General features: G+C 37.5%; 1 protein-coding gene across 1 annotated transcript; it reads right to left on the bottom strand.

Moving 5' to 3' along the window:
- LOC109821715 lies at positions 10,641 to 21,418 on the bottom strand. Its single transcript, XM_020387878.1, has 12 exons — positions 21,281 to 21,418; positions 21,102 to 21,204; positions 20,787 to 20,874; positions 14,287 to 14,436; positions 13,477 to 13,608; positions 12,501 to 12,642; positions 12,370 to 12,408; positions 12,203 to 12,277; positions 11,803 to 11,862; positions 11,568 to 11,632; positions 10,760 to 10,850; positions 10,641 to 10,667 (listed from the first exon to the last, which is right to left on the bottom strand). Exons 1-12 carry the CDS (start codon positions 21,362 to 21,364, stop codon positions 10,641 to 10,643), a joined length of 1,056 nt encoding a protein of 351 aa, XP_020243467.1. The 5' UTR covers positions 21,365 to 21,418.

Below are 21,722 nucleotides of genomic sequence, written 5' to 3'. Positions count from 1 at the left end.
TGCTCCACAAAATGGAGTTGTAGAAAGGAAAAATAGAACCTTACAAGAATGTGCTAGAACCATGTTATGTGATAGTAATTTACCTAAATATTTTTGGGCAGAAGCTGTATCAACAGCTTGTTATGTATTAAATAGAGTTTTATTAAGACCTATTTTAAAGAAAACCTCTTATAACAAAATTCCTAAAGTATCTTACTTTAAAGTTTTTGGTTGTAAATGTTTTATCTTAAATACAAAGGATAACTTAGATAAATTTGATTCAAAATCCGATGAAGGAATTTTTGTTGGATATTCTAATCACAGTAAAGCATATAGAATTTATAACAAAAGAACACAAGTTATTGAAGAATCTTTACATGTTTCTTTTAATGAAAGTTTTTCAAAAATACCTATTATACTAAATAATGATGATGATGTAATTGATACCATACAAGATACTCCTATGATAGATATTACAAAAGATGATAATCTACAAAATGATTTACCTAAAGATTTTGTAGAAGTTAAAAATCATCCACATGATTTAGTTATAGGAAATATATCTGACAAAGTAACTACTAGATCACATTTTAATTTGATTGCTCATAATGCTTTTATTTCAACTATTGAACCTAAAAATATAAAAGAAGCACTTCTTGATGATTCATGGATAATAGCTATGCAAGATGAACTTAATCAATTTACTAGAAATAATGTTTGGGATCTTATACCTAGACCTCAAAATAAATCCATTATTGGAACAAAATGGATTTTTAGAAACAAATTAGATGAATTTGGTCAAGTTGTTAGAAACAAAGCTAGATTAGTTGCTCAAGGTTATAATCAAGAAGAAGGAATTGATTATGATGAAACTTATGCACCAGTTGCACGATTAGAATCAATTAGGATTTTACTTGCATTTGCATGTTTTATGAATTTTAAATTATTTCAAATGGATGTTAAAAGTGCTTTTTTAAATGGTTTTATAAATGAAGAAGTTTTTGTAGAACAACCTCCAGGTTTTGAACATGAAAGTTTTCCAAATCATGTTTTTAAACTTAAGAAAGCATTATATGGTCTTAAACAAGCACCTCGTGCATGGTATGATAGATTAAAGAAATTTCTTTTAACTTCAGGTTTTGATATTGGAAAAGTTGATTCAACATTGTTTATTAAGAAAATAAATAAAGATATTTTACTAATTCAAATATATGTAGATGATATTATTTTTGGTTCTACTAACAATAATCTTTGTCAAGAATTTGCTAAGAATATGCAGGATGAATTTGAAATGAGTCACATGGGTGAACTAAATTTCTTTCTTGGACTTCAAATTAAACAATTGAAAGAAGGAATTTTCATCAATCAAAGCAAGTACGCAAAAGATTTACTTAAAAGATTCGGATTGGAAAATTCAACAAGCAAACCAACACCTATGAGCACTACTACATCTCTTGACAAAGATGAAAATGGTAAGAATGTTGATCAAAAGCTCTATCGAGGTATGATTGGATCACTTCTTTACATTACTGCTAGTAGACCTGATATTATGTTTAGTGTATGTTTATGTGCAAGATTTCAATCAAATCCTAAAGTTTCACATCTTAAAGCAGTAAAAAGAATATTTAGATATATTAAAGATACTACAAATTATGGTTTATTTTATCCAAAACATAGTTCTTTTGATTTAATATCATATAGTGATGCTGATTTTGCCGGATGTAAATCCGATAGAAAAAGTACAAGTGGAACATGTCATTTCTTAGGACATTCACTTATATCTTGGTTTAGTAAAAAACAAAATTCAGTATCATTATCAACAACTGAAGCTGAATATATTGCTGCAAGTCTTGCATGTGCTCAAATTTTATGAATGAAACAAACATTATCTGATTATGGTATTAATTGTCCCATATCATCCATTATGTGTGACAATTCTAGTGTAATTAATTTATCTAAAAATCCTATTCAACATTCACGTACAAAACACATTGATATTAGACATCATTTTTTACGTGATCATGTGCTTAAAGGTGATATTTCATTAGAATTTATACCTACAGATAAACAAATAGCAGATATATTAACAAAACCCTTAAAAGAAGAAATTTATGTTAAATTAAGAAGAGAATTAGGTATATGTTCAATTGAAGATTTAAATTAAATTTTTAAAAACAAACACATATACATGCATACCCTTAATAGTCGACTAATTTGACTTATAGTCGACTACATGCACAAGTCTTACATATAAATTTTTCTGTGAATTACTGTGTAGTCGACTACTTGCTTCTATAGTCGACTACTCTAAGTTAAAATCTTAAAATCAACTTTCTGTTGTTTACAGTGTAGTTGACTAATTTTATTTATAGTCGACTACTCTGGGTCATAATCTGAAAATCATCTTGCTGTCGATTACAGTGTAGTCGACTACTTTTACTATTAGTCGACTACTGATTCTGAACTCACAGTTTTTCAGTTTTAAAAGCTTATTGGATTTTTACTCAAAACCTAATATCCAATACCCATTTCAGTTAAGTATAACTCATCTCAACCATAGATTTTCATCTATATTAATCCTAACCACACATTTAAGATTAAATCTTAACCATACACTCAATTTACTATCAAATCTGAACCATTCAATGTAATTTCTTTTAAAAGATAATGTAAAAACCTAAAAACTACCCACTAACCCATCTAAAAAAACCGAACATCTTCTTCTTCCCTTCAGAACTCACGATTCCAGGTTAGGGCACTTTCTTTCTTCCCAAATTTTCATCAAGATCTTCATTTTTTCTCTGAAATCTGTCAAGCTGTCAAGTTCAGTAGTCGACTACTCCCAGTTCTAGTCGACTAATCTAGGGTTTCGACTGTTTGGGGTATATTTCTAAACTTGATCTCTAAATCTTTTGTTATTTAACTGTTTCATCATGTCTAGATCTAAGAAAGCTAAGCAAACACATACTTCTGTTAACGATGAAATCATCATTTATTTAAAAAGTCCTGATTTATTAGAAGAATTTAACAAAATATCATCTTTTGAAGTTCTTCCAGGACGATTTGTGAAATTTGATGATTTTATTCCCTGGAATTTTGGGTCATATTTTAAAAATGTGGGCTTACTTGAATTATTCTCTGCTGAAAATAGAAAACCCACATATCCATTTCTTGTGCAATTGTTCTATACTAATTAGAACGTGTGGGAACTATTGGTGGTTCTGAAAAACTTAAGACTCTTGTTAAAGGAATAGAGATTGACTTTGAAAAACTTAAGACTCTTGTTAAAGGAATAGAGATTGACTTAACTACAAAGTCAATTGGAAAAATCTTTAATATTCCTTATCAAGGAGTTTCTCTTAGGTCAGTTAGGATGAATGATTCAGATCTTTTATCTAATCATATATTTCTTCCTGGATATGCAAACCATTAAATAACTCAAACAAACTTCGTCCAATTCCTAGGTTCATTGCACGAATCCTAGCTTATAACTTATTTCCAAAAACTGGGAGTTTTCATTTCATTTCCCTAGATTTAGCAAAAGCTCTATATGCTATAATGGGAAATATCCAAGTTAATTGGGCTGAAGTTTACTTTGATAATCTTCTGACAATACCAAGAGGATTTCTTCCTTAAGGTGCTTTTTTAACAAAAATCTTTGACAAATTTCATGTGAATCTCCAATATAAAAATTCTGTTGTCCGTTCCATTGAATTCTTTGATTCCAATGCCCTAACTAGGATGAAGTTGACAAATTTTGAAATTCAAGAACAAAATCCTCACAATGAACCTCAACAAGAAGAAATTCCACAAGATATTCCACAATCTTCAACTCAAGCAGGAGCTTCTTCTAGTCAACCACCACCATTTCCTACAGAACCCTCATGCTTTTCAGACGTGCAATACAACACTTTAAGTGCACGTATTCTTGAACTTGAAATTTGTCAAAGAGCTCTATATTCTCAGGATTCATATATCATTAGTAATCAAGAAGAGCTAATCAAGAAGTTTGAAGACTTGGACACAAAGCTTAATGCATATTTTCAAGAACAGCAACCTCCTCCAGCACCTTAGGATTTTTTTTATGTTAAGTTTCAAAACAATTATGTTATTTTGTTTAAGTATAAAAACTATGTAGTTGTGAGATGTTAGGACTTATGTAATATGTTATTTATGTTGCTACTATGTCAAGTATGTTGATTGTGTATTTTCTTATCTATGATGATGTTTGGTTAGTTAATATATGTGCTACATATTTTAAACAGATCATGGTGATGAATATTGTGGAACTTTTGGTCTTTATGGCAAGTCTTTACCTACCTATTTGGATGGGTGAAGTTATGGACTATGTTCATAACCTGGATGATTTGTTTAAAGTTTTAGCTCATGTTGAAGAAATAATGTCATGTTTAGCATAAATGTTTCTCTTTTTGTTGATAACAAAGGGCGAGAAATAGTCATATATTGTTATGTATTGTTATAGACTCAAATTTGCATATATGCAGGGGGAGTAAGTATGGTTATTTCATTATGTTTAAACCTGATTATAAAATACATACTTATGCATAAATTATTTGTTATCATCAAAAAGTGGGAGAATGTTGAATATCATATCTTCATGATAGTATTTTGATGATAACAATTTATACAATGTGTGTTATACAAATGCACTAACTTTTATATGCAGATTTCAATATCAAAATATGAACAAGTGCAAGTTGATTTCAAGGCATTATGAAGGGAAGAAGATGAAGAACATATGAGATAATGTATTTTACATTTTCTTTACTTAGAATTATTGTACAAGCCTTGATCACACACACGAACACACACAATATTAGAGCACACTAACACATGCTTAGTGTGTTGGTTAACTATAGAAATCCCCTATGTTAACCATTAGAATTATAGTTAAAACTTGAGTATAAAAACATTTTATTTCATAATTTTTTACTCTTAGTAGTCGACTAATTAGAATAGTAGTCGACTACTCGTGTATAAAACTTAAATATATGTTTCTGTCATTTTACAGTATAGTCGACTAATATAGATTATAGTCGACTACTCAGGTGTTTGACAGAAACATAAGTTTCTGTTATTTTACAGTATAGCCGACTAATCAACATTATAGTCGACTACTGAAGGCAAATTTTATTTTATAAGTTTCTGTCAAAATACAGTGTAGTCGACTAATGAGCATTGTAGTCGACTACTGAGAAATTTTCTGAATACACAGAGTCTGTTTGAACTCAGTGTAGTCGACTAATCTGTATTGTAGTCGACTACAGATACAGTTTTTCCAGATTTTAAAGTTTGAATTTATGACTGTTTATAGCCGTTTTTAAACGTTTTTAAAGTTTAAAAAAATTATCTTTTCAACGGCTATAAATAGGTTATCTGTTCAGAAAAAATGCAGAGACTTACATACCCATAAGCTTTGATCTTTATGCATTTTTTTAAGTGAAAAATATTCAGATTTTGAGAAAAAGAAAAGTTTCTAAAATTGTCTCTGAACATCATTCAAATACTTATTGTTTAGGCAATTTACAGAAGTTAGAATCATTCCTAAGCCACTACTACACTCTACTACAAATCAAGGCTTATAGGAATTGAAATTGTTGCTTCAAAAATTCTCTCAAGTTGTGAGAGGTGTTAATCTCTTGGTTTAGATATTGGTGTGCAAATTGGCAATGTGTTTGTCAATTGGTGTTGCAATTTACAAGGACTTGCAAATTGGTCAGGTTTGCTTTTGATTTTGTAAGTTTATTCAAAATCATAGCGGAAACTCTCAAGCGGGATTTGCTTGGGGACTGGATGTACACCGGATTGGTGAAACTAGTGTAAATCCTTGTGTTTGTGATTGTGAATTTCTGAGATTGCCATTTTTCTTTACAATTTATAATCTACTTTGCATAAACTTTAAAAGAACACTATTCACCCCCCTCTAGTGTTCTAGTGTATTTATTTCAGATCCTACATAAACTACTGCTGCGTTTTGTTTGATAAAGTTGTAATCTTTATTTTTTTTATTGTAAGAAGATCTTATAAAAAGATTAACTTTTCTTTCAGTTTGAACTTGTAATCGATAAACGGTGTAACATGTTTGAAGGCAATGGAAAATACAACTTTTGACGAAAACAAAGGTGACTTTCGAAAACGTTGTAGCGAAGGTTACTAAAGGATCATTGGTGGTGATGAAGGGAGTCCGCAATCGGAATTTGTATTATCTGAAGGGAAGCACCGAGATTGGCCAGGTTGTTTCGGCTATTTCAGAAGCGGACATGAACAGACTTTGGCACTATAGGTTGGGGCACACAGGTAAAAAGTCACTGTAAGCATTGTGCAAGCAGGGGCTATTAAAGGGAGCCAAGAGTGGGAAGATTGAGTTCTGTGAGCACTGTTTTCTTGGCAAGAAGACGAAGGTGAAGTTCGGGACTGCCATTCATCAGACGAGGAGCATCCTGGACTATGTGCACACAGACGTTTGGGGTCTCACCAAGACTACATCACTTGGTGATCGACATTGGTTCGTCACGTTCATTGATGACTATTCTAGATGTTGTTGGGTGTACATCATGACGAAGAAGAGTGAAGTCCTAGATTTGTTTGTGGAGTGGAAAAAGATATTGGAACTGCAGACTGGGAGAAAGATCAAGACGTTGCGATCCGACAACGGTGGTGAATATACTTCAGACCCTTTTCAGCAGCTATGTCGATACGAGGGCATAGAGAGACATTTTACAATTAGTCATACACCGCAGCAAAATGGGGTGACAGAGAGGTTGAATCGGTCTTTACTAGAGAAGATCTGATGCTTATTGTCACAGAGTGGTTTGGAGAAGATCTTTTGGGCTGAGGCACTTACATATGCGAGCCACCTCATTAATAGGATGCCTTCATCTGCGATTGAGGGGAAGACCCCAATGGAGAAGTGGTCGGGAGAGCCAGCACACGACTATGACCAGCTCAAGGTATTCGGGTGCCCTGTATTTTATCATGTGAGAGCAGATAAATTAAAACCTCAAGCTAGGAAGGCCATATTTGTAGGATTCAAGCGTGGTGTTAAGGGATACAAGCTTTGGGATCCAGTTAATAGGAAGATTGTGCTGAGTAAGGACGTCACGTTTGATGAGGCTTCTATCTTGAAGCTTTCCGGATCTTATCAGGTGGAGAGCGACCCGACGGAGGAGATATCGCAGGTGGTGGAGATTGATGCAGGTCCACGTTGTCCAAATGGTACAGTATCCATTAAAGTACCGACTGAGGTGACGCCAGGCGAGCACGACGATGACACGGGGGATACGAGTACTGATGTGCAGGATCAGGGACCGACGACTCAGGTTCAAGATTCGATTGCGGTTCGGAGACAGATAAGAAACATACAGATGCCAGCACGATATGCCGACACAGTTACGTATGCACTTCCGGTGGAGAGTATCGATGAGTTAGTGCCTACTACATTCAGAGAGTCCGAGCAGAGTTTGGAGGCTGATTCGTGGCAGGTGGCTATACAGGAAGAGATGGAATCTCTTCATAAGAACGATACATGAGAGCTTGTTGAGCTTCCAAAATGGCGGAAGACAATTGGTTGTAAGTGGGTATACACGAAGAAGGAGGGTATTGAGGGCACTACATTGAGGTTCAAAGCTAGGTTGGTTGCGAAGGGCTATGCATAGGAGGAAGGTATTGACTATAATGAGGTTTTCTCTCCGGTGGTGAAGCATTCTTCTATTCGGATTTTGTTAGCTTTGATGGCACAGTATGGTTTGGAGTTAGATCAGTTGGATGTGAAAACGACATTTCTTCATGGTGATCTTGATGAAGAAATATATATGACTCAGTCATTGGGATTCCGAACTACAGGGAAAGATAAGTTGGTTTGCAGATTAAAGAAATCGATATACGGTTTGAAGCAGTCTCCTCGACAGTGGTATAGGCGATTTGATGGTTTTATGATTGGTCATTCGTACACTCGGAGCCAGTTTGATCCTTACGTATATTTTCGCAAGTTGAAAGAAGGTGCGTACATCTATTTGTTACTTTATGTCGATGACATATTGGTTGCCTCTATTTCCAGGTCGGCTATAGATGAGTTGAAAGTTCAGCTTTCAAATGAGTTTGAGATGAAGGACTTGGGTGAGGCGAAGTACATTTTAGGGATGAAGATCAACAGAGACAAGAAGAAGGGCAGAATTTGTTTGACACAGGTAGCTTATTTGAAGAAGATTCTATAGCGATTTCATGTTAGCATAGATACGAAGCCAGTTAGTGTACCATTGGGAGCCCATTTGAAGCTTTCAGCTGACCTTTCACCGAAGTCAGTTAAACATCGAAAGTTGATGTCGTAGACTCTATATGCGAGCGCGGTTGAGAGCTTGATGTATGCAATGGTATGTACGATGCCAGATTTGTCACAGGCGGTGAGCATGGTTTCGAGATACATGCATGATCCAGGAGTGGATCATTGGGACGTCGTGAAATGGATTTTGAGGTACATTCGAAGTACGCTCAATGTTGGTTTAGTTTATGAGCGGGACACTACAGATGGGCAACTATGCATTGGTTATGTTGATTCGGATTATACCGGAGATTTGGATAAGCGCCGATCTACCACGGGGTATGTGTTCACTTTGACCCGTGCGCCGGTGTGTTGGAGATACACCTTACAGTCGACGGTGGCTTTGTCTACGACGGAGGCAGAGTATATAACGGTTATGGAGGCTGTGAAGGAGGCTATTTGGTTTCAAGGACTTTTTGAGGAACTTGGTATATCGCAGAGGTCCGTTACTATTCATTGTGATAGCATGAGTGCTATCTATTTGGCGAAGAATCAGGTTTTTCATGCGCGGACGAAGCACATTGACGTTCGTTATCACTTCGTTCGGGATGTTCTTGAAGATGGTGATGTGAAACTTGTGAAGGTCCACACGAAGGATAATCCGACGGATATGCTCACTAAGGTGGTTCCGAATAACAAGTTTGATCATTGTAGAAGCTTGTTGCACATTCGTGATTGTTGAGGCCGTTGGCGGCCATTTGGGTGAACTACGTTCGGCTTGATTCCTTAGGCAAGAGGATACGTAGGCAGTCTTTCAGATTTAGCTGGTTTGGATTATTTGATTGGGGTGAGATTGTTTGGACTCTAGTTTAGGTTCCCGACTTGTTGTGGATTGAGTCTGTTGTCGTGTGTTTCACGATGTACTGGACACAAGTGGGACATTTGGATGTTTTGGTGTCGGCTCAGTTTTGAAAAAACTTCACCGATATGGAGAATTGTGAGTGGGGTCCACCCACGTGAAAGTTGCGCGTGAATAGATCACCAAAAGTCGCTGCAAGTGAAAAACAAGGCCCACCTGGTTTCCTCCCTCCTATAAATAACAATGTGATCTTTAGCCTAGGTTTTTGTGCAAAGTAGGGTGCAGGGAATATTTTGCGGCTGCAGAGCAAAACATGGTGGCAGGGATTTATTTTTCCGGCTGAATTTTTTTTCTTTTTTGGTTACAACAAGAAGAAAAGTGCAGGCTTTGTGCTTTTGTAGAGAGATTGTGTGAGGGTTTAGATTGATTGATTGTAACCCTAGTTGTATTCTCTCCCTCTAATAATAGATCTCCCCCCTCATTGCCCCGTGGACGTAGGCAATTTACCAAATCACGTAAAATTGGTTGTCTCGCTATTTGTGTGATTTGTAATAGCTTTTAGGTTCCCTCGACAGGTCAGTCCTAGAACTGATGAGAGGAAGAGCTGATATCTCACTTGGTTGAGATAGTTTGTTTCAGATTCTTGTTTCCTTGGTGAGACATGAATTCTTATTGCGACCTGACTCTCTTATTGTGCTGCCGAAGTGCTGCCGAAATTTTCGCTGCGCGCAACACTGTAGACATAAACATATTTCTTCAGGAACTTTCACAGGCAAAATTCAAGCAGAGTACAGGCTAGAAAACAATGCTTGCTCTCTTATTGTTCCATCACTTTCTACTTCTAAATCAAGCCACAAAGAAAAAGGACCTCCATTACTTTTCTCTCTAGCCTTTTTCTCTTCATATGCTATGATTTTATGGAAAAAGCTCAAGTATACCTCCATTACTTTTCTCTCTAGCCTTTTTCTCTTCATATGCTATGATTTTATGGAAAAAGCTCAAGTATTAAATACCTTTTACAGACAACTTTTTCAAAACTCGTATGAAGGGAATGACTTCACAAATAAATAATGTTCGGTGCACAGAATTGCCAAGCCATCTAAATGTACACTAGAAAAAATGCAGCTTTGCACATTGTTTGCTGATAGAGAAATCCATATAACATAAAAATTCATTAAAAATACAAAATTATTCCTCCGTAAGTTTGTGCTATGTAATTTTAGCTAAACTATAACTTTCTACTAGTGACATCCAAAGGCTGAGTTTGAGTAGAGTTTCGCGGGAAAAAAAGAATCATAAAGAGGGCAATCTATAGAAAATCATAGGGAGTGGATAAGACACCTAGTCTACTAGGAATCTTGATGCAAAAATCATAACCACAGTCAATGCAGTGACCACTAAATATCAGTGCAGAAAACACTAATAGCAATTGCACTACTAGAAACTGCACAAGTAGCCAAAAGTGAGCGTGCATCAAAGATTTGTGCTAGGACGGACATCTTCATTCCCAAATCCATAAGTTATTTAACCATAGGTCCTTGTCAAGCGAATCTGCAAAGTTCAAAATATTATATCTTCTCTAAGAATGAAAATGATGGATTTTTTATGTCAGTATATTATAGACGTGAAAGTTAAAAACGTACCTGAGCAAATGCGTAGATTGCTCGAAGGACCCGACCATAGTCTGTGCCAAGCATTTGAATTACAACATCTGCTAGGAATGTTCCCCATAACCTGCCAGATATTCCATCATTATTCATTACAACAATGTCCATAAAAATGTTCTTCACTCGACATATTTTCTTCTTCTTTGGTTATCTTCTTGTTAATTTGTCGCTCGCATAAAAGCTTACCATGCTGCTCTTTTGTTATTGATCTCTTTTACCTTTACTCGTAAACGGCTACTTTTGTTTGTGACTATAGTCGTAAACTTTTGGGTTGTTTGTTAAATTCTTGCTGATGAAACACGGGGTCGTTACCCTTTGCTTCACTCAAAAACATCTACAAAAATAAGTGTATATGTAAATAGTCACTATAAATATCATCAGTAGCTCAATTGATGAATTATAGTGATTTCCAATGTATCAGGTATACAAATACTCTTAAGGCACATTTAGCTATTTTCAAACCAGAATTATGAGATTTTGGATTTTTTTTTTTCTTCTTTCAAGTAAACAGTTTGCTATGTTATGGATGATAACAAAGAATAATTCAAATTACAAATATATGGATGAACTCAACAACTGATCGACCCCATCAAAGACATCAAATATACATGCCTACGCATCTTTCAATGTTACAAGTCAGACGATGTTATCTTAGGCCTTCAAGGATAAATGATTGGCTTTTAGGTAAGTGTAAAGTATATCATATGGATGCTTACGTTGGTGGATGTCAAATAAATAAAACAGACAACTGAATTAATAGAATGCAAATAATTGAAGAGCTTACACTGGTCCAACCAACATCATCATGCCCCTGAGTCCAAGATATCTTGATGCTGCACCAGCCAATCCCTGATATTGAAAATAACAAATTTTATATACACTCAATAACTGGACAAGAGTAACATGACTATATAAGCATATTACTTTCTCGAGTCATCTTCATATATAAATAATTTGTAGTTGATAAATTTCATTATAATGAACCTTAATAAGAGGATCTGTCCAAGTAAAACAATGACCTTTCTTGCTGCTAGCAGAGCTGCTCTAGACTCCAGGTTGATGGCAGCCAATTGTCCACCCTGAAAGCCACAAGGAAATAAAATCTTGGAAACTGAAATAAAAAATGAACAGCCCATCTTTATACACCTTCAATCTCGAAAAGATGTTTGAATATGTTTATTACATCTTTAACTTACTATTTTAGACCAAGTCTAAAGGGCTTAAAAGATGTCACTATAAACAAGGAAACAAAAGAATGGTTCACAATTAAAACAAAACTGTCTTCTCGTTTTGGTAGAACAAATTGTCGACTTTTCTACAATTAGATACATTTATTTTGTACATCTTAGGTTATAACAAATACTAAATCGAAGGAAAAACTGCCCAAAAATGTAAAGAACACTTGTAATAGAAGCATACCCTTTTAATAATTTCATGCTTAATCTCATAATTGGCGGCTTCCAATAGCATCTTTCCAGAAACTCTCTTTGCTATCTAAATAATAAAGAAACTTTAAAAAAACAGATAGAATAAAAGATGAAAGGGAAGAATTCTGCAAGCTATTATAAGCATAAATCCTTCCTCACCAATTGAAAAACTTTTGACAAGGTCACCACGCCACCGCCCTATAATAAGGCGGAGATTAAGTTGAATGAGAAAGTATAATCATATATGAGCAAGTTGTTGATACTTAGAAATTAATTGCTAAAATGGATACCTTCAAAATCATTTGTTTAAGTTCCTTCGCCCCTACTCTAAATGCAGCAAGGCCATGTACCTTCCATTGGCTAAGTCCAACTTCAAGATTTCCTTGACTGTTTGAAAACTTCATATCATTCCAAAACGAGTCTACATCCTGGCTGAAATTGAAAATAAATTATGTAACAATTACCAATAGGACTACTTGCATTTACAGACCATGGATCATGAGAGCATCATAAGGATCATGAGAGCGTCATAATAGTATCTAGGTGGAGATTATCTGATTGCACCTCAATATGTAAATTACTTCTCTCTTAAGTGAATGATACATGACAAAGAGTATGTACATGTATCTGCAAATAAGCAGAGAATTTAATACATTTCAGTTGACATCAATCATTGTCTTATGTAGGATTTATAGGAGGCTTCTTCGATTTCTTTGCATATGTGCAAAGTTTCTCTGCAGAGGTAGTCTTATCAACTGAAGTATTTCCGCTACTTAAATAGCCAATTATCAAATATAGTCTTTATTTTATATTTAGAACTTCACAAAGTCACAAAACTTGGTTTTTTGTTTCTAGATCTCGACGGCCATTCAGTGAAATAGTGAGCTAATAAGATTCTACAATAAAACATGTAGTACAATAGTCAATAGTCAATGTTAGCATCATGGTAACAAAAGAGTATCTGTATAAACAATATCTGTGACTTCTTTTTTTAGTTATTTGAAGGGGAAATGATTGATACTTGTTGCACCAAGATTTGACCAGAAGACCAGTACATTTGTTAAAAATGAAAATGGCTGATCATGAAAATGTAACACTTTTTCATTTCCGCACCCTGCAAACATATAAACCCTAAGCAAATTGCAATTTTTTTATTTTCAGATTCAACTGTTTCCATCCCAGCTCAAATGGTTGAGTTTTAATTCTTAGAAATGAAATAAAGTTTTGTTATTTCCTACTGGCTATACAGTATGAAAATCAATATACCTTGAATATTCCTGTAATAGGTGAAGAAAAATTTCAACTTCAAGGTCTTCTGTTGATAATTTTCTGGAACATGGAACACTCAGTTTCCTCCTAACACCCAGTAAGACATTTCTGTAGGAAGGTCGCCAACCTCTAAGAAAAACAGCAATAACATGTATCAGATATGTAAATGAAGCAATGAATTTCAGTACATTTTATATATAAAAAAGAAATGTAATAATGTGTGAAAACATTTTTTTTCAATATACCACTTGATTTAAATATAGGTTGTATTGCATTAACATGGAAAGTAATAAATTAGCAAGTGCCTCAAGCACTGCATGCTTCAGCAAAAGCTAGTAAAACTCTGGAAAGTGTTTGTATCTGATAAAGAACTTTTTATTACACAAAGTTGAGTTCAACAAATGCTTGTGACTAGTATTCTAATTGCAAGATGTACCCCGATGAATTAACGCAATTTCTGCAGTGCAACAATAGTAACATAATCATGTTTTTCTGAATGCCAAAGCAATGTCATTAAGCATCCTAGACTAACCATCCTAATGATTCACAGACAGAAAAATAAAATAAAATTCAGTTTTCATTTATATAAAATGAAATGAAATGAACAGGGACTTTCCCTTGTTTTTGTGCTAAAAAAAAGTTTTCATATGTTGAATCCAACAAACTGACTAAGAAAACAGAAGAAAACCAGGTATAATACTATAGAGAGAGGGCTAAAATAAGAAATATATACATGACAAACAGATGCTTTTATTGGTCTAGAATATATCAAGAGAATCGACAATTCAGGATATACGCATCACTAACCTCAATGTAGAACGTGCATCTGCTGCAAGAAACAAAAAACGTGACTCGAGATGTGCTATAAAATCATCTCGTCCTTCAATATCGTCTCCCTCTGGAATATAATCTACATCTGGTCTGTTTGTAATTGATTTTAGCAAGGGGCTAAAGTAGCTGCAGCCAAAGAAAAACTATTTCAACGTAGAGAGTATCAAACATTACTTAACCGGCATGCAAATTGGTGGTTCCCTAAGTGAACAAGATGGGTAAAAATTGGAGTCTGTCTAAATCTATAATAATTGATCACTAAAGTAATTTAACAGGATTATCCTTTCTCATGGCATCTACATAAATTGCAATAAGCCAAATGATTCTAGAACCAAATCATCGATTAACAGTAGGAACAGGAAGCCAAACGAGTTAATAGTATCTTATAGGGCAATGAATAGTAATGTTTGTGAAGTCATGCACATTAATTGCTTGGTATATCAGTTGATAATAGAGTTACAATTGGAAATATACATATTGGGCCTTACAAGATCATATACTTGAGGCTTTATTGTACTATATTTCCTTGTCTCATAATTCAACAATGTGTACTTCTCTGCAACAATTCAAGATAGTAACAAAGTCCCTCGCAACCAAATTGTAAACGTGGATGGGCACACCCACGAGCGGAGACAAAAGCCCAGGTGCGGCCCAGAAGTTCACGCGAGAACTTTGTTGTTCGTTCCCTATAAATACCTGATGACCTAGGGTTTTTTAGTTGTGTGGGGAAATTTACTCGGCTGCAGCGACGTGTGGGAAAAGACAGCGGCAAAGAAAAATCTTTTTCGGCTGCAGGGTAAAAACAGAGGCTGGTTTCTTGAGGAGTTTCAGGAGGCTAGAAGAGAGATCTTGAGAGGAGAGAAAGGGAGGGATTTACAAAAGAGAGGTTAATTTCTTTTGGGTAATAATTAGATCTTTTTCTCTGAGACGAGCTTGTGGATTGTACAAGTCGTCGATGTTTTTCTCATAGTGGAATCTCCCCTCACCCCTCCCGTGGACGTAGACAGTTTTGTCGAACCACGTAAATCTCGTGTATTTATTGTTTTCTGGTTGTTGGCTATTGCTTGTAGGTTCTCTCAATATTCGGTCTTAGAGCTGATGAGAGGAAGAGTGTATATTTCACTTTGATGAAATATATCACTTTCGATTCTTGTTTCCTTTGAGAAATAAGAATTTCACTATCTATTCTCGTTTCCTTTGAGAAACAAGAATATAGAGGCTGACTTGTGCTTTTGTGACAACAAAAGTCAGGGCTCTCTCTCAGGTGATATCGCTTCCGCGGCGGTGGGCGTGACTCTGCGCTCAACAATTGGTATCAAAACTGTTATTCAGATTGGGAGTGGTGTAGTTTCTGATTTGAGGAGGTGCTCGGTAATTTTTCTGAGAGAAGCGATTTATTAGTACAAGCGGAGAATGGCGTCAACAAGTAAAACAGTTAAAGTGGGAAAATACGAGATTGAAAAATTCAATGGGAAGAATGATTTTTCTTATTGGAGGATGCAGATGAACTCTTTGATTTCGCAGAAATTGCACAAAGCCTTGGAGGGAAAAGAGAAGAAGCACAAAGATATGTCGGATGAGGATTGGGAAGAGCTGGATCTGGAAGCACGGGCGTCGATTATCCTTTGCCTTGAAAGGGATGTAGCTTTCTTGGTAGATGGAGAGGAAACGGCTGCGGGCGTGTGGTCGAAGTTAGAAAGCATCTTCATGACGAAGAGTCTAACGAACCGGATCTATTTGAAATCCAAATTGTATACTTGCAAGATGGAGGAGAGCTCATCAATCCGGGAATACATCAACAAGTTTGATAGGATTATATCGGACCTGAAGGACATCGATGTGACTGTAGAAGACGAGGATCAGGCTCTTCTACTACTTCTATCTCTGCCGAAATCTTATGAGAACCTGGTGCAAACACTGATGCTTGTGGGAGACAATTTGACGATGGATAAGACTAGAACGGCGCTTCTAGCGGATAACCTTCGGAAGATTGCAACCAGTGACATGACTACTGGTGATAAGAAAGAACAAGCGCAGGGATTGTTTGCTAAAGGAAGGAGCAATGAGCGAGGAAAAGGCAAGGGAGGAAAGTCTAGATCTAAATCGAGACCTCTTGCGGGAAGAACGTGCTTCAAATGCGGTGAAGTTGGGCATTTCAAGGTCGACTGTCCTAACAAGAGAGTAGGTGAGAGCGTGCTTCAAATGCGGTGAAGTAGGGCATTTCAAGGTTAACTGTCCTAACAAGAGAGTAGGTGGGAAAAAGAACAACAACAAGACCGAGAGAAGAGAAGGTAAGGAAAAGACGAGTTACGCATCGGAGGAAAGGAGCGAGAAAGAATGCTATGTTGTTATGGGTGACGAAGATATCTCCGGTACGTGGATACTTGATTCGGGCTGCTCTTATCACATGTGCCCAAATAGGAAGTGGTTTACTACCTATAGAAGCATTGATGGTGGAACCGTATTGAGGGGGAATAACCATGTTTGTAAAACGGTTGGGCTCGGTGATATAAAAATCAAGATGTATGATGGAGTGGTCAGAACCCTAACGGACGTGCGGCACGTTCCCGACTTGCGAAAGAATCTTATTTCAGTGGGTGCATTGGACTCCGGTGGCTGCAAGATTGTTACAGAGAACGGAGTGAAGAAGGTTGTTCGAGGTTCCCTAACAGTGATGAAGGGTGTTCGTCACGGTAATCTATATACTCTCTCGGGTACGACGGTGACAGGAGATGCAGCGGTTGGAACTGATGGAAGTGGTGGAGACCCATGTGAGCACACCCGGTTATGGCATAGGCAGGAGATGCAGCGGTTGGAACTGAAGGAAGTAGTGGAGACCCATGTGAGCACACACGGTTATGGCATAGGCGGCTTGGGTACATGTCAGAGAAGGGTCTAGTTCTGCTTGGTAAGGAGAGTTTGCTGAAGAATCTGAAGAAACCTTGCATGGATTTTTGTGAGGATTGTGTGTATGGAAAGGCGCACAGGCTCCAATTCTTGAAAAGAAATCACAAGAGCAGAGGTATACTAGATTATGTGCACACGGATGTTTAGGGTCCGGCTCAGACAACTTCCAAGGGTGGTTCCATGTATTTTGTCTTGTTCATAGACGATTATTCTAGGTATGCTTGGATTTATTTTCTTAAGCATAAGAATGAGGTATTCGAGACATTCAAGAAGTGGAAAGCAATGGTTGAGAACAGGACAGGCAAGAAATTGAAGACACTGAGATCTGACAACGGTACAGAGTATACAGATGGTGATTTTAAGAAGTTCTGTGATCAAGAGGGCATTGTTCGACACTGGACAGTCAGGTCAACACTACAGCAGAACGGGGTCGCTGAGAGACTGAACCGAACATTACGGGAGAAGGCAATGAGTATGCGATCTTATGCTGGATTGGGCAACGAATGGTGGGCAGAAACGGTGGCTACAGCATGTTACATTGTGAACCGTTCTCCACATTCGACATTGGATGGTGATACACCCTATAGGGTGTGGTCAGGGGAACATGCGGATTATGAGAGGCTCAGAATTTTCGGATGTACCGCCTATTATCACGTCAACGAGGGAAAGCTTGACGCGAGGGCCAAGAAAGGAGAATACACAGGCACTACAACAACAGCAGCTCGAGGATACTTTGGCTTCCACTAGGCCAAAGCGAGCATACAAGCAGGTACAGAAGCTGGGGGCTGATCAACCCCTGAAGCACTATGGGTAGGTTAATTTGGTTGAATACGCACTCTCGGTGGAGGAAGATGAGCCGGTCTCCTTCAAGGAAGCTATTCGGGACAAAGATAGTGAGAGTTGGTTGGCTGCGATGGAGGAGGAGATGGAATCTCTTCGTAAAAATCAAACATGGGAGGTGGTCTCATTGCCCGTAGGAAGAAAAGCTATTGGTTGTAAGTGGGTGTATAAGAGAAAGGAAGATCCTTCTGAGCTCGGTAGCACAAGGTACAAGGCGAGACTAGTGGCTAAAGGGTTTGCACAAAGAGAGGGTGTGGATTACAATGAGATATTTTCTCCGGTGGTGAAACACACTTCTATTCGGGTGCTATTGAGTATTGTTGCTCATGATGATCTTGAGCTGGAACAACTCGATGTTAAAACGGCCTTCTTGCACGGAGATTTGGATGAAGAGATCTACATGCATCAACCTGAGGGTTATAAGGTTGAGGATAAGGAGCATCATGTATGTCGCTTGAGGAAGTCACTCTATGGACTGAAGCAATCTCCTCGGTAGTGGTACAAACGATTTGACTCCTTCATGCTGAAGCATGGATTTTTCCGAAGTGATTACGATTGCTGTGTTTACATTCGGAAGCTTCGTGGAGATGATTATATCTATCTCCTTTTGTATGTGGATGACATGCTTATTGCTTCTAAGAGCGGGGTGGAAATAGATAGGTTAAAATCTCAACTTGGTAAAGAGTTCGAGATGAAGGACATGGGCGCTGCTAGAAAAATAATGGGTATGAAGATTAGAAGAGAGCGGGCGAATCGACGATTGTTCTTGAGTCAGAAGGGCTATATAGAGCGGGTGATCGTGAGGTTCGGGATGCAAAGTGCTAAGAGAAGGGCTATATAGAGCGGGTGATCGTGAGGTTCGGGATGCAAAGTGCTAAGTCGGTGACGACTCCATTAGCTTCACATTTCAGGCTTTCAGGTAAACAATCTCCCACTACAGCGGAAGATAAGGCACACATGGAGCGTGTTCCTTATGCTAGTGCAGTTGGCAGTTTGTTGTACGCCATGGTGTGTACACGTCCAGATATTTCACAGGCGGTTAGTGTGGTCAGCAGATTCATGGCGAATCCGGGAAAGACGCACTGGGAAGCGGTGAAATGGGTCCTGAGGTACTTGAAAGGTACCGCAGATACGGGTCTGTGTTTTGGTGGAGATACATGTCAGATTGATGGGTTTGTTGACTCTGATTATGCGGGTGATCTAAATAGACGGCGATCTACTACTGGTTATGTATTCAGGATACATGGAGCTCCAGTTAGTTGGCGATCGATGTTGCAGGCTACAGTGACACTTTCTACTTCAGAGGCCGAGTACATGGCCATGACGGAGGGAGTGAAGGAAGCATTGTGGTTGTGGGGTCTTTTAGACGATTTGGGAATTGAGCAGGAGAACGTGAACTTGTGGTGCGACAGTCAAAGTACGATTCACTTGGCGAAGAATCAAGTTCATCATGCTCGTACCAAGCATATCGATGTCAGGTATCATTTTGTGCGGGATGTCATAGAGGAAAGTGATATTTCTCTCATGAAGGTGCACACGAATGAGAATCCCGCAGACATGTTAATCAAGGTGGTCACAGGTAGCAAGTTTAAGCATTGCTTGGACTTGTTTCATATCAACCCATGTTGATTTGCCCAAGAGGGCATGGCCCTTCGGGGCAGTGATGGGATGAGGTGGAGACTATGGAGAACAAATTCCTAAACTACGATTAGCTTGATCCCGGTGGAGGGTACGTAGGCAGCCGCGGTAAAGTGGCACAGCTGGTTTGGCCTGGTTTGGTGTTTCAGATATCTCTGGTGATGTTCGTGGTGTTCTTCTGGTGTTCGTTCAAAATTTGAGGTTTATTAAATGATGTACGAGGTGGAGAATTGTAAACGTGGATGGGCACACCCACGAGCGGAGACAAAAGCCCAGGTGCGACTTAGAAGTTCACGTGAGAACTTTGTTGTTCGTTCCCTATAAATACCTGATGACCTAGGGTTTTTTAGTTGTGTGGGGAAATTTACTCGGCTGCAGCGACGTGTGGGAAAAGACAGCGGCAAAGAAAAATCTTTTTCGGCTGCAGGGTAAAAACAGAGGCTGGTTTCTTGAGGAGATTCAGGAGGCTAGAAGAGAGATCTTGAGAGGAGAGAAAAGGAGGGATTTACAAAAGAGAGGTTAACTTCTTTTGGGTAATAATTAGATTTTTTTCTCTGAGACGAGCTTGTGGATTGTACAAGTCGTCGGTGTTCTTCTCATAGTGGAATCTCCCCTCACCCCTCCCGTGGACGTAGGCAATTTTACCGAACCACGTAAATCTCGTGTATTTATTGTTTTCTGGTTGTTGGCTATTGCTTGTAGGTTCTCTCAATATTCGGTCTTAGAGCTGATGAGCGGAAGAGTGTATATTTCACTTTGATGAAATATATCACTTTCGATTCTTGTTTCCTTTGAGAAATAAGAATTTCACTATCTATTCTCGTTTCCTTTGAGAAACAAGAATATAGAGGCTGACTTGTGCTTTTGTGACAACAAAAGTCAGGGCTCTCTCTCAGGTGATATCGCTTCCGCGGCGGTGGGCGTGACTCTGCGCCCAACACAAATCAACCCCGAATTCTTCAACATTTTAACTAACAGAACATAACCATAAAAAATATTTAAAATTTTAAGGTCAGAAAATAACAAAGAAATGCAAAAAGCAAACACCAATACAATATAAATAACTTTTAGTACTAAAAGAAGAAAGTTACCTTGGCCCAAAGAGAATGTGTTCCAGCTCAAATAATTCATCATCCGTAGCAAGTTCAAGCACTGCTCTCAGCTCCGGATCAAAACTCCCTAAAATCAAAATCAAATCCAAACTAATTACAACAACAACAAAAAAAAACATTTTTCCTTGTAAGGGTCTGCTAATTACAAGCAATTGGAACAAAAAAATTGTATTTTTTACAACATCATGTAGTTCAAAAAACAGTCTTCAATTTGAATGCAGCTGCAATTCCTCCATTTTTAGCCTATTTGATTTTGACAAAAGAAAATCAAAATGGTGAAAGTAAAGCTCAAACCTTGGGTTGTCGAGGTAATTGCTGCCGCCCGAAGAGGTCCAAGCCTCTTTAGCCCTGGAAATTGAAGGCCAACGCCATTACTACGCCATTGATTGAGCTGACACTTCCAATGAGAGAGAAATTGTCTCAGGGTTCAAATATAAGCAGTGAACGGAGAGAGAAAGAGATTGAGAGATGACCTGCGAAGAGGAGAGAGACCGAGAAATGGGTTTGAAGGCTGAAGAATTTGGGAAGGGGAGAGGATTGAGGGCGATGGCGACCATCGATTTCTGCTCCCAAAGCCTCGTCCACTAAGTTTGCTAGTTGAGTTCTGCTGCTAAAATATTTTTGGGTTTCGTCGACATTTGTCCCTTAAATCTTTAATAGTTTGAATTAGACCGTGAAATCATTAAAATTGCTATTAAGTCCCTGAAAACTTACTAGTTATCTCAAATTACTCATCCTATTAGTTATTCCAGCTCGAAATGGTTAAGTTGTTAAACATGAATTGAAAATTATATTTCTACCCTCAACTAGTCGTCCTCCTGCAAAAAATTCCAAAAATATTTAAAGAAAATGGTTTTTAGAACACAAATTTAATATGAGAACTCACATTTTAAGGCTTGAAAAATTGGATTTAAA

This window comes from Asparagus officinalis, chromosome 8 (assembly GCF_001876935.1).
Source record: "Asparagus officinalis chromosome 8, Aspof.V1, whole genome shotgun sequence".
Classification (NCBI taxonomy): Eukaryota; Viridiplantae; Streptophyta; class Magnoliopsida; order Asparagales; family Asparagaceae; genus Asparagus; species Asparagus officinalis.
The sequence above is the reverse complement of the archived record's forward strand: the minus strand, read 5'-3'. Positions and strand labels throughout refer to the sequence as shown.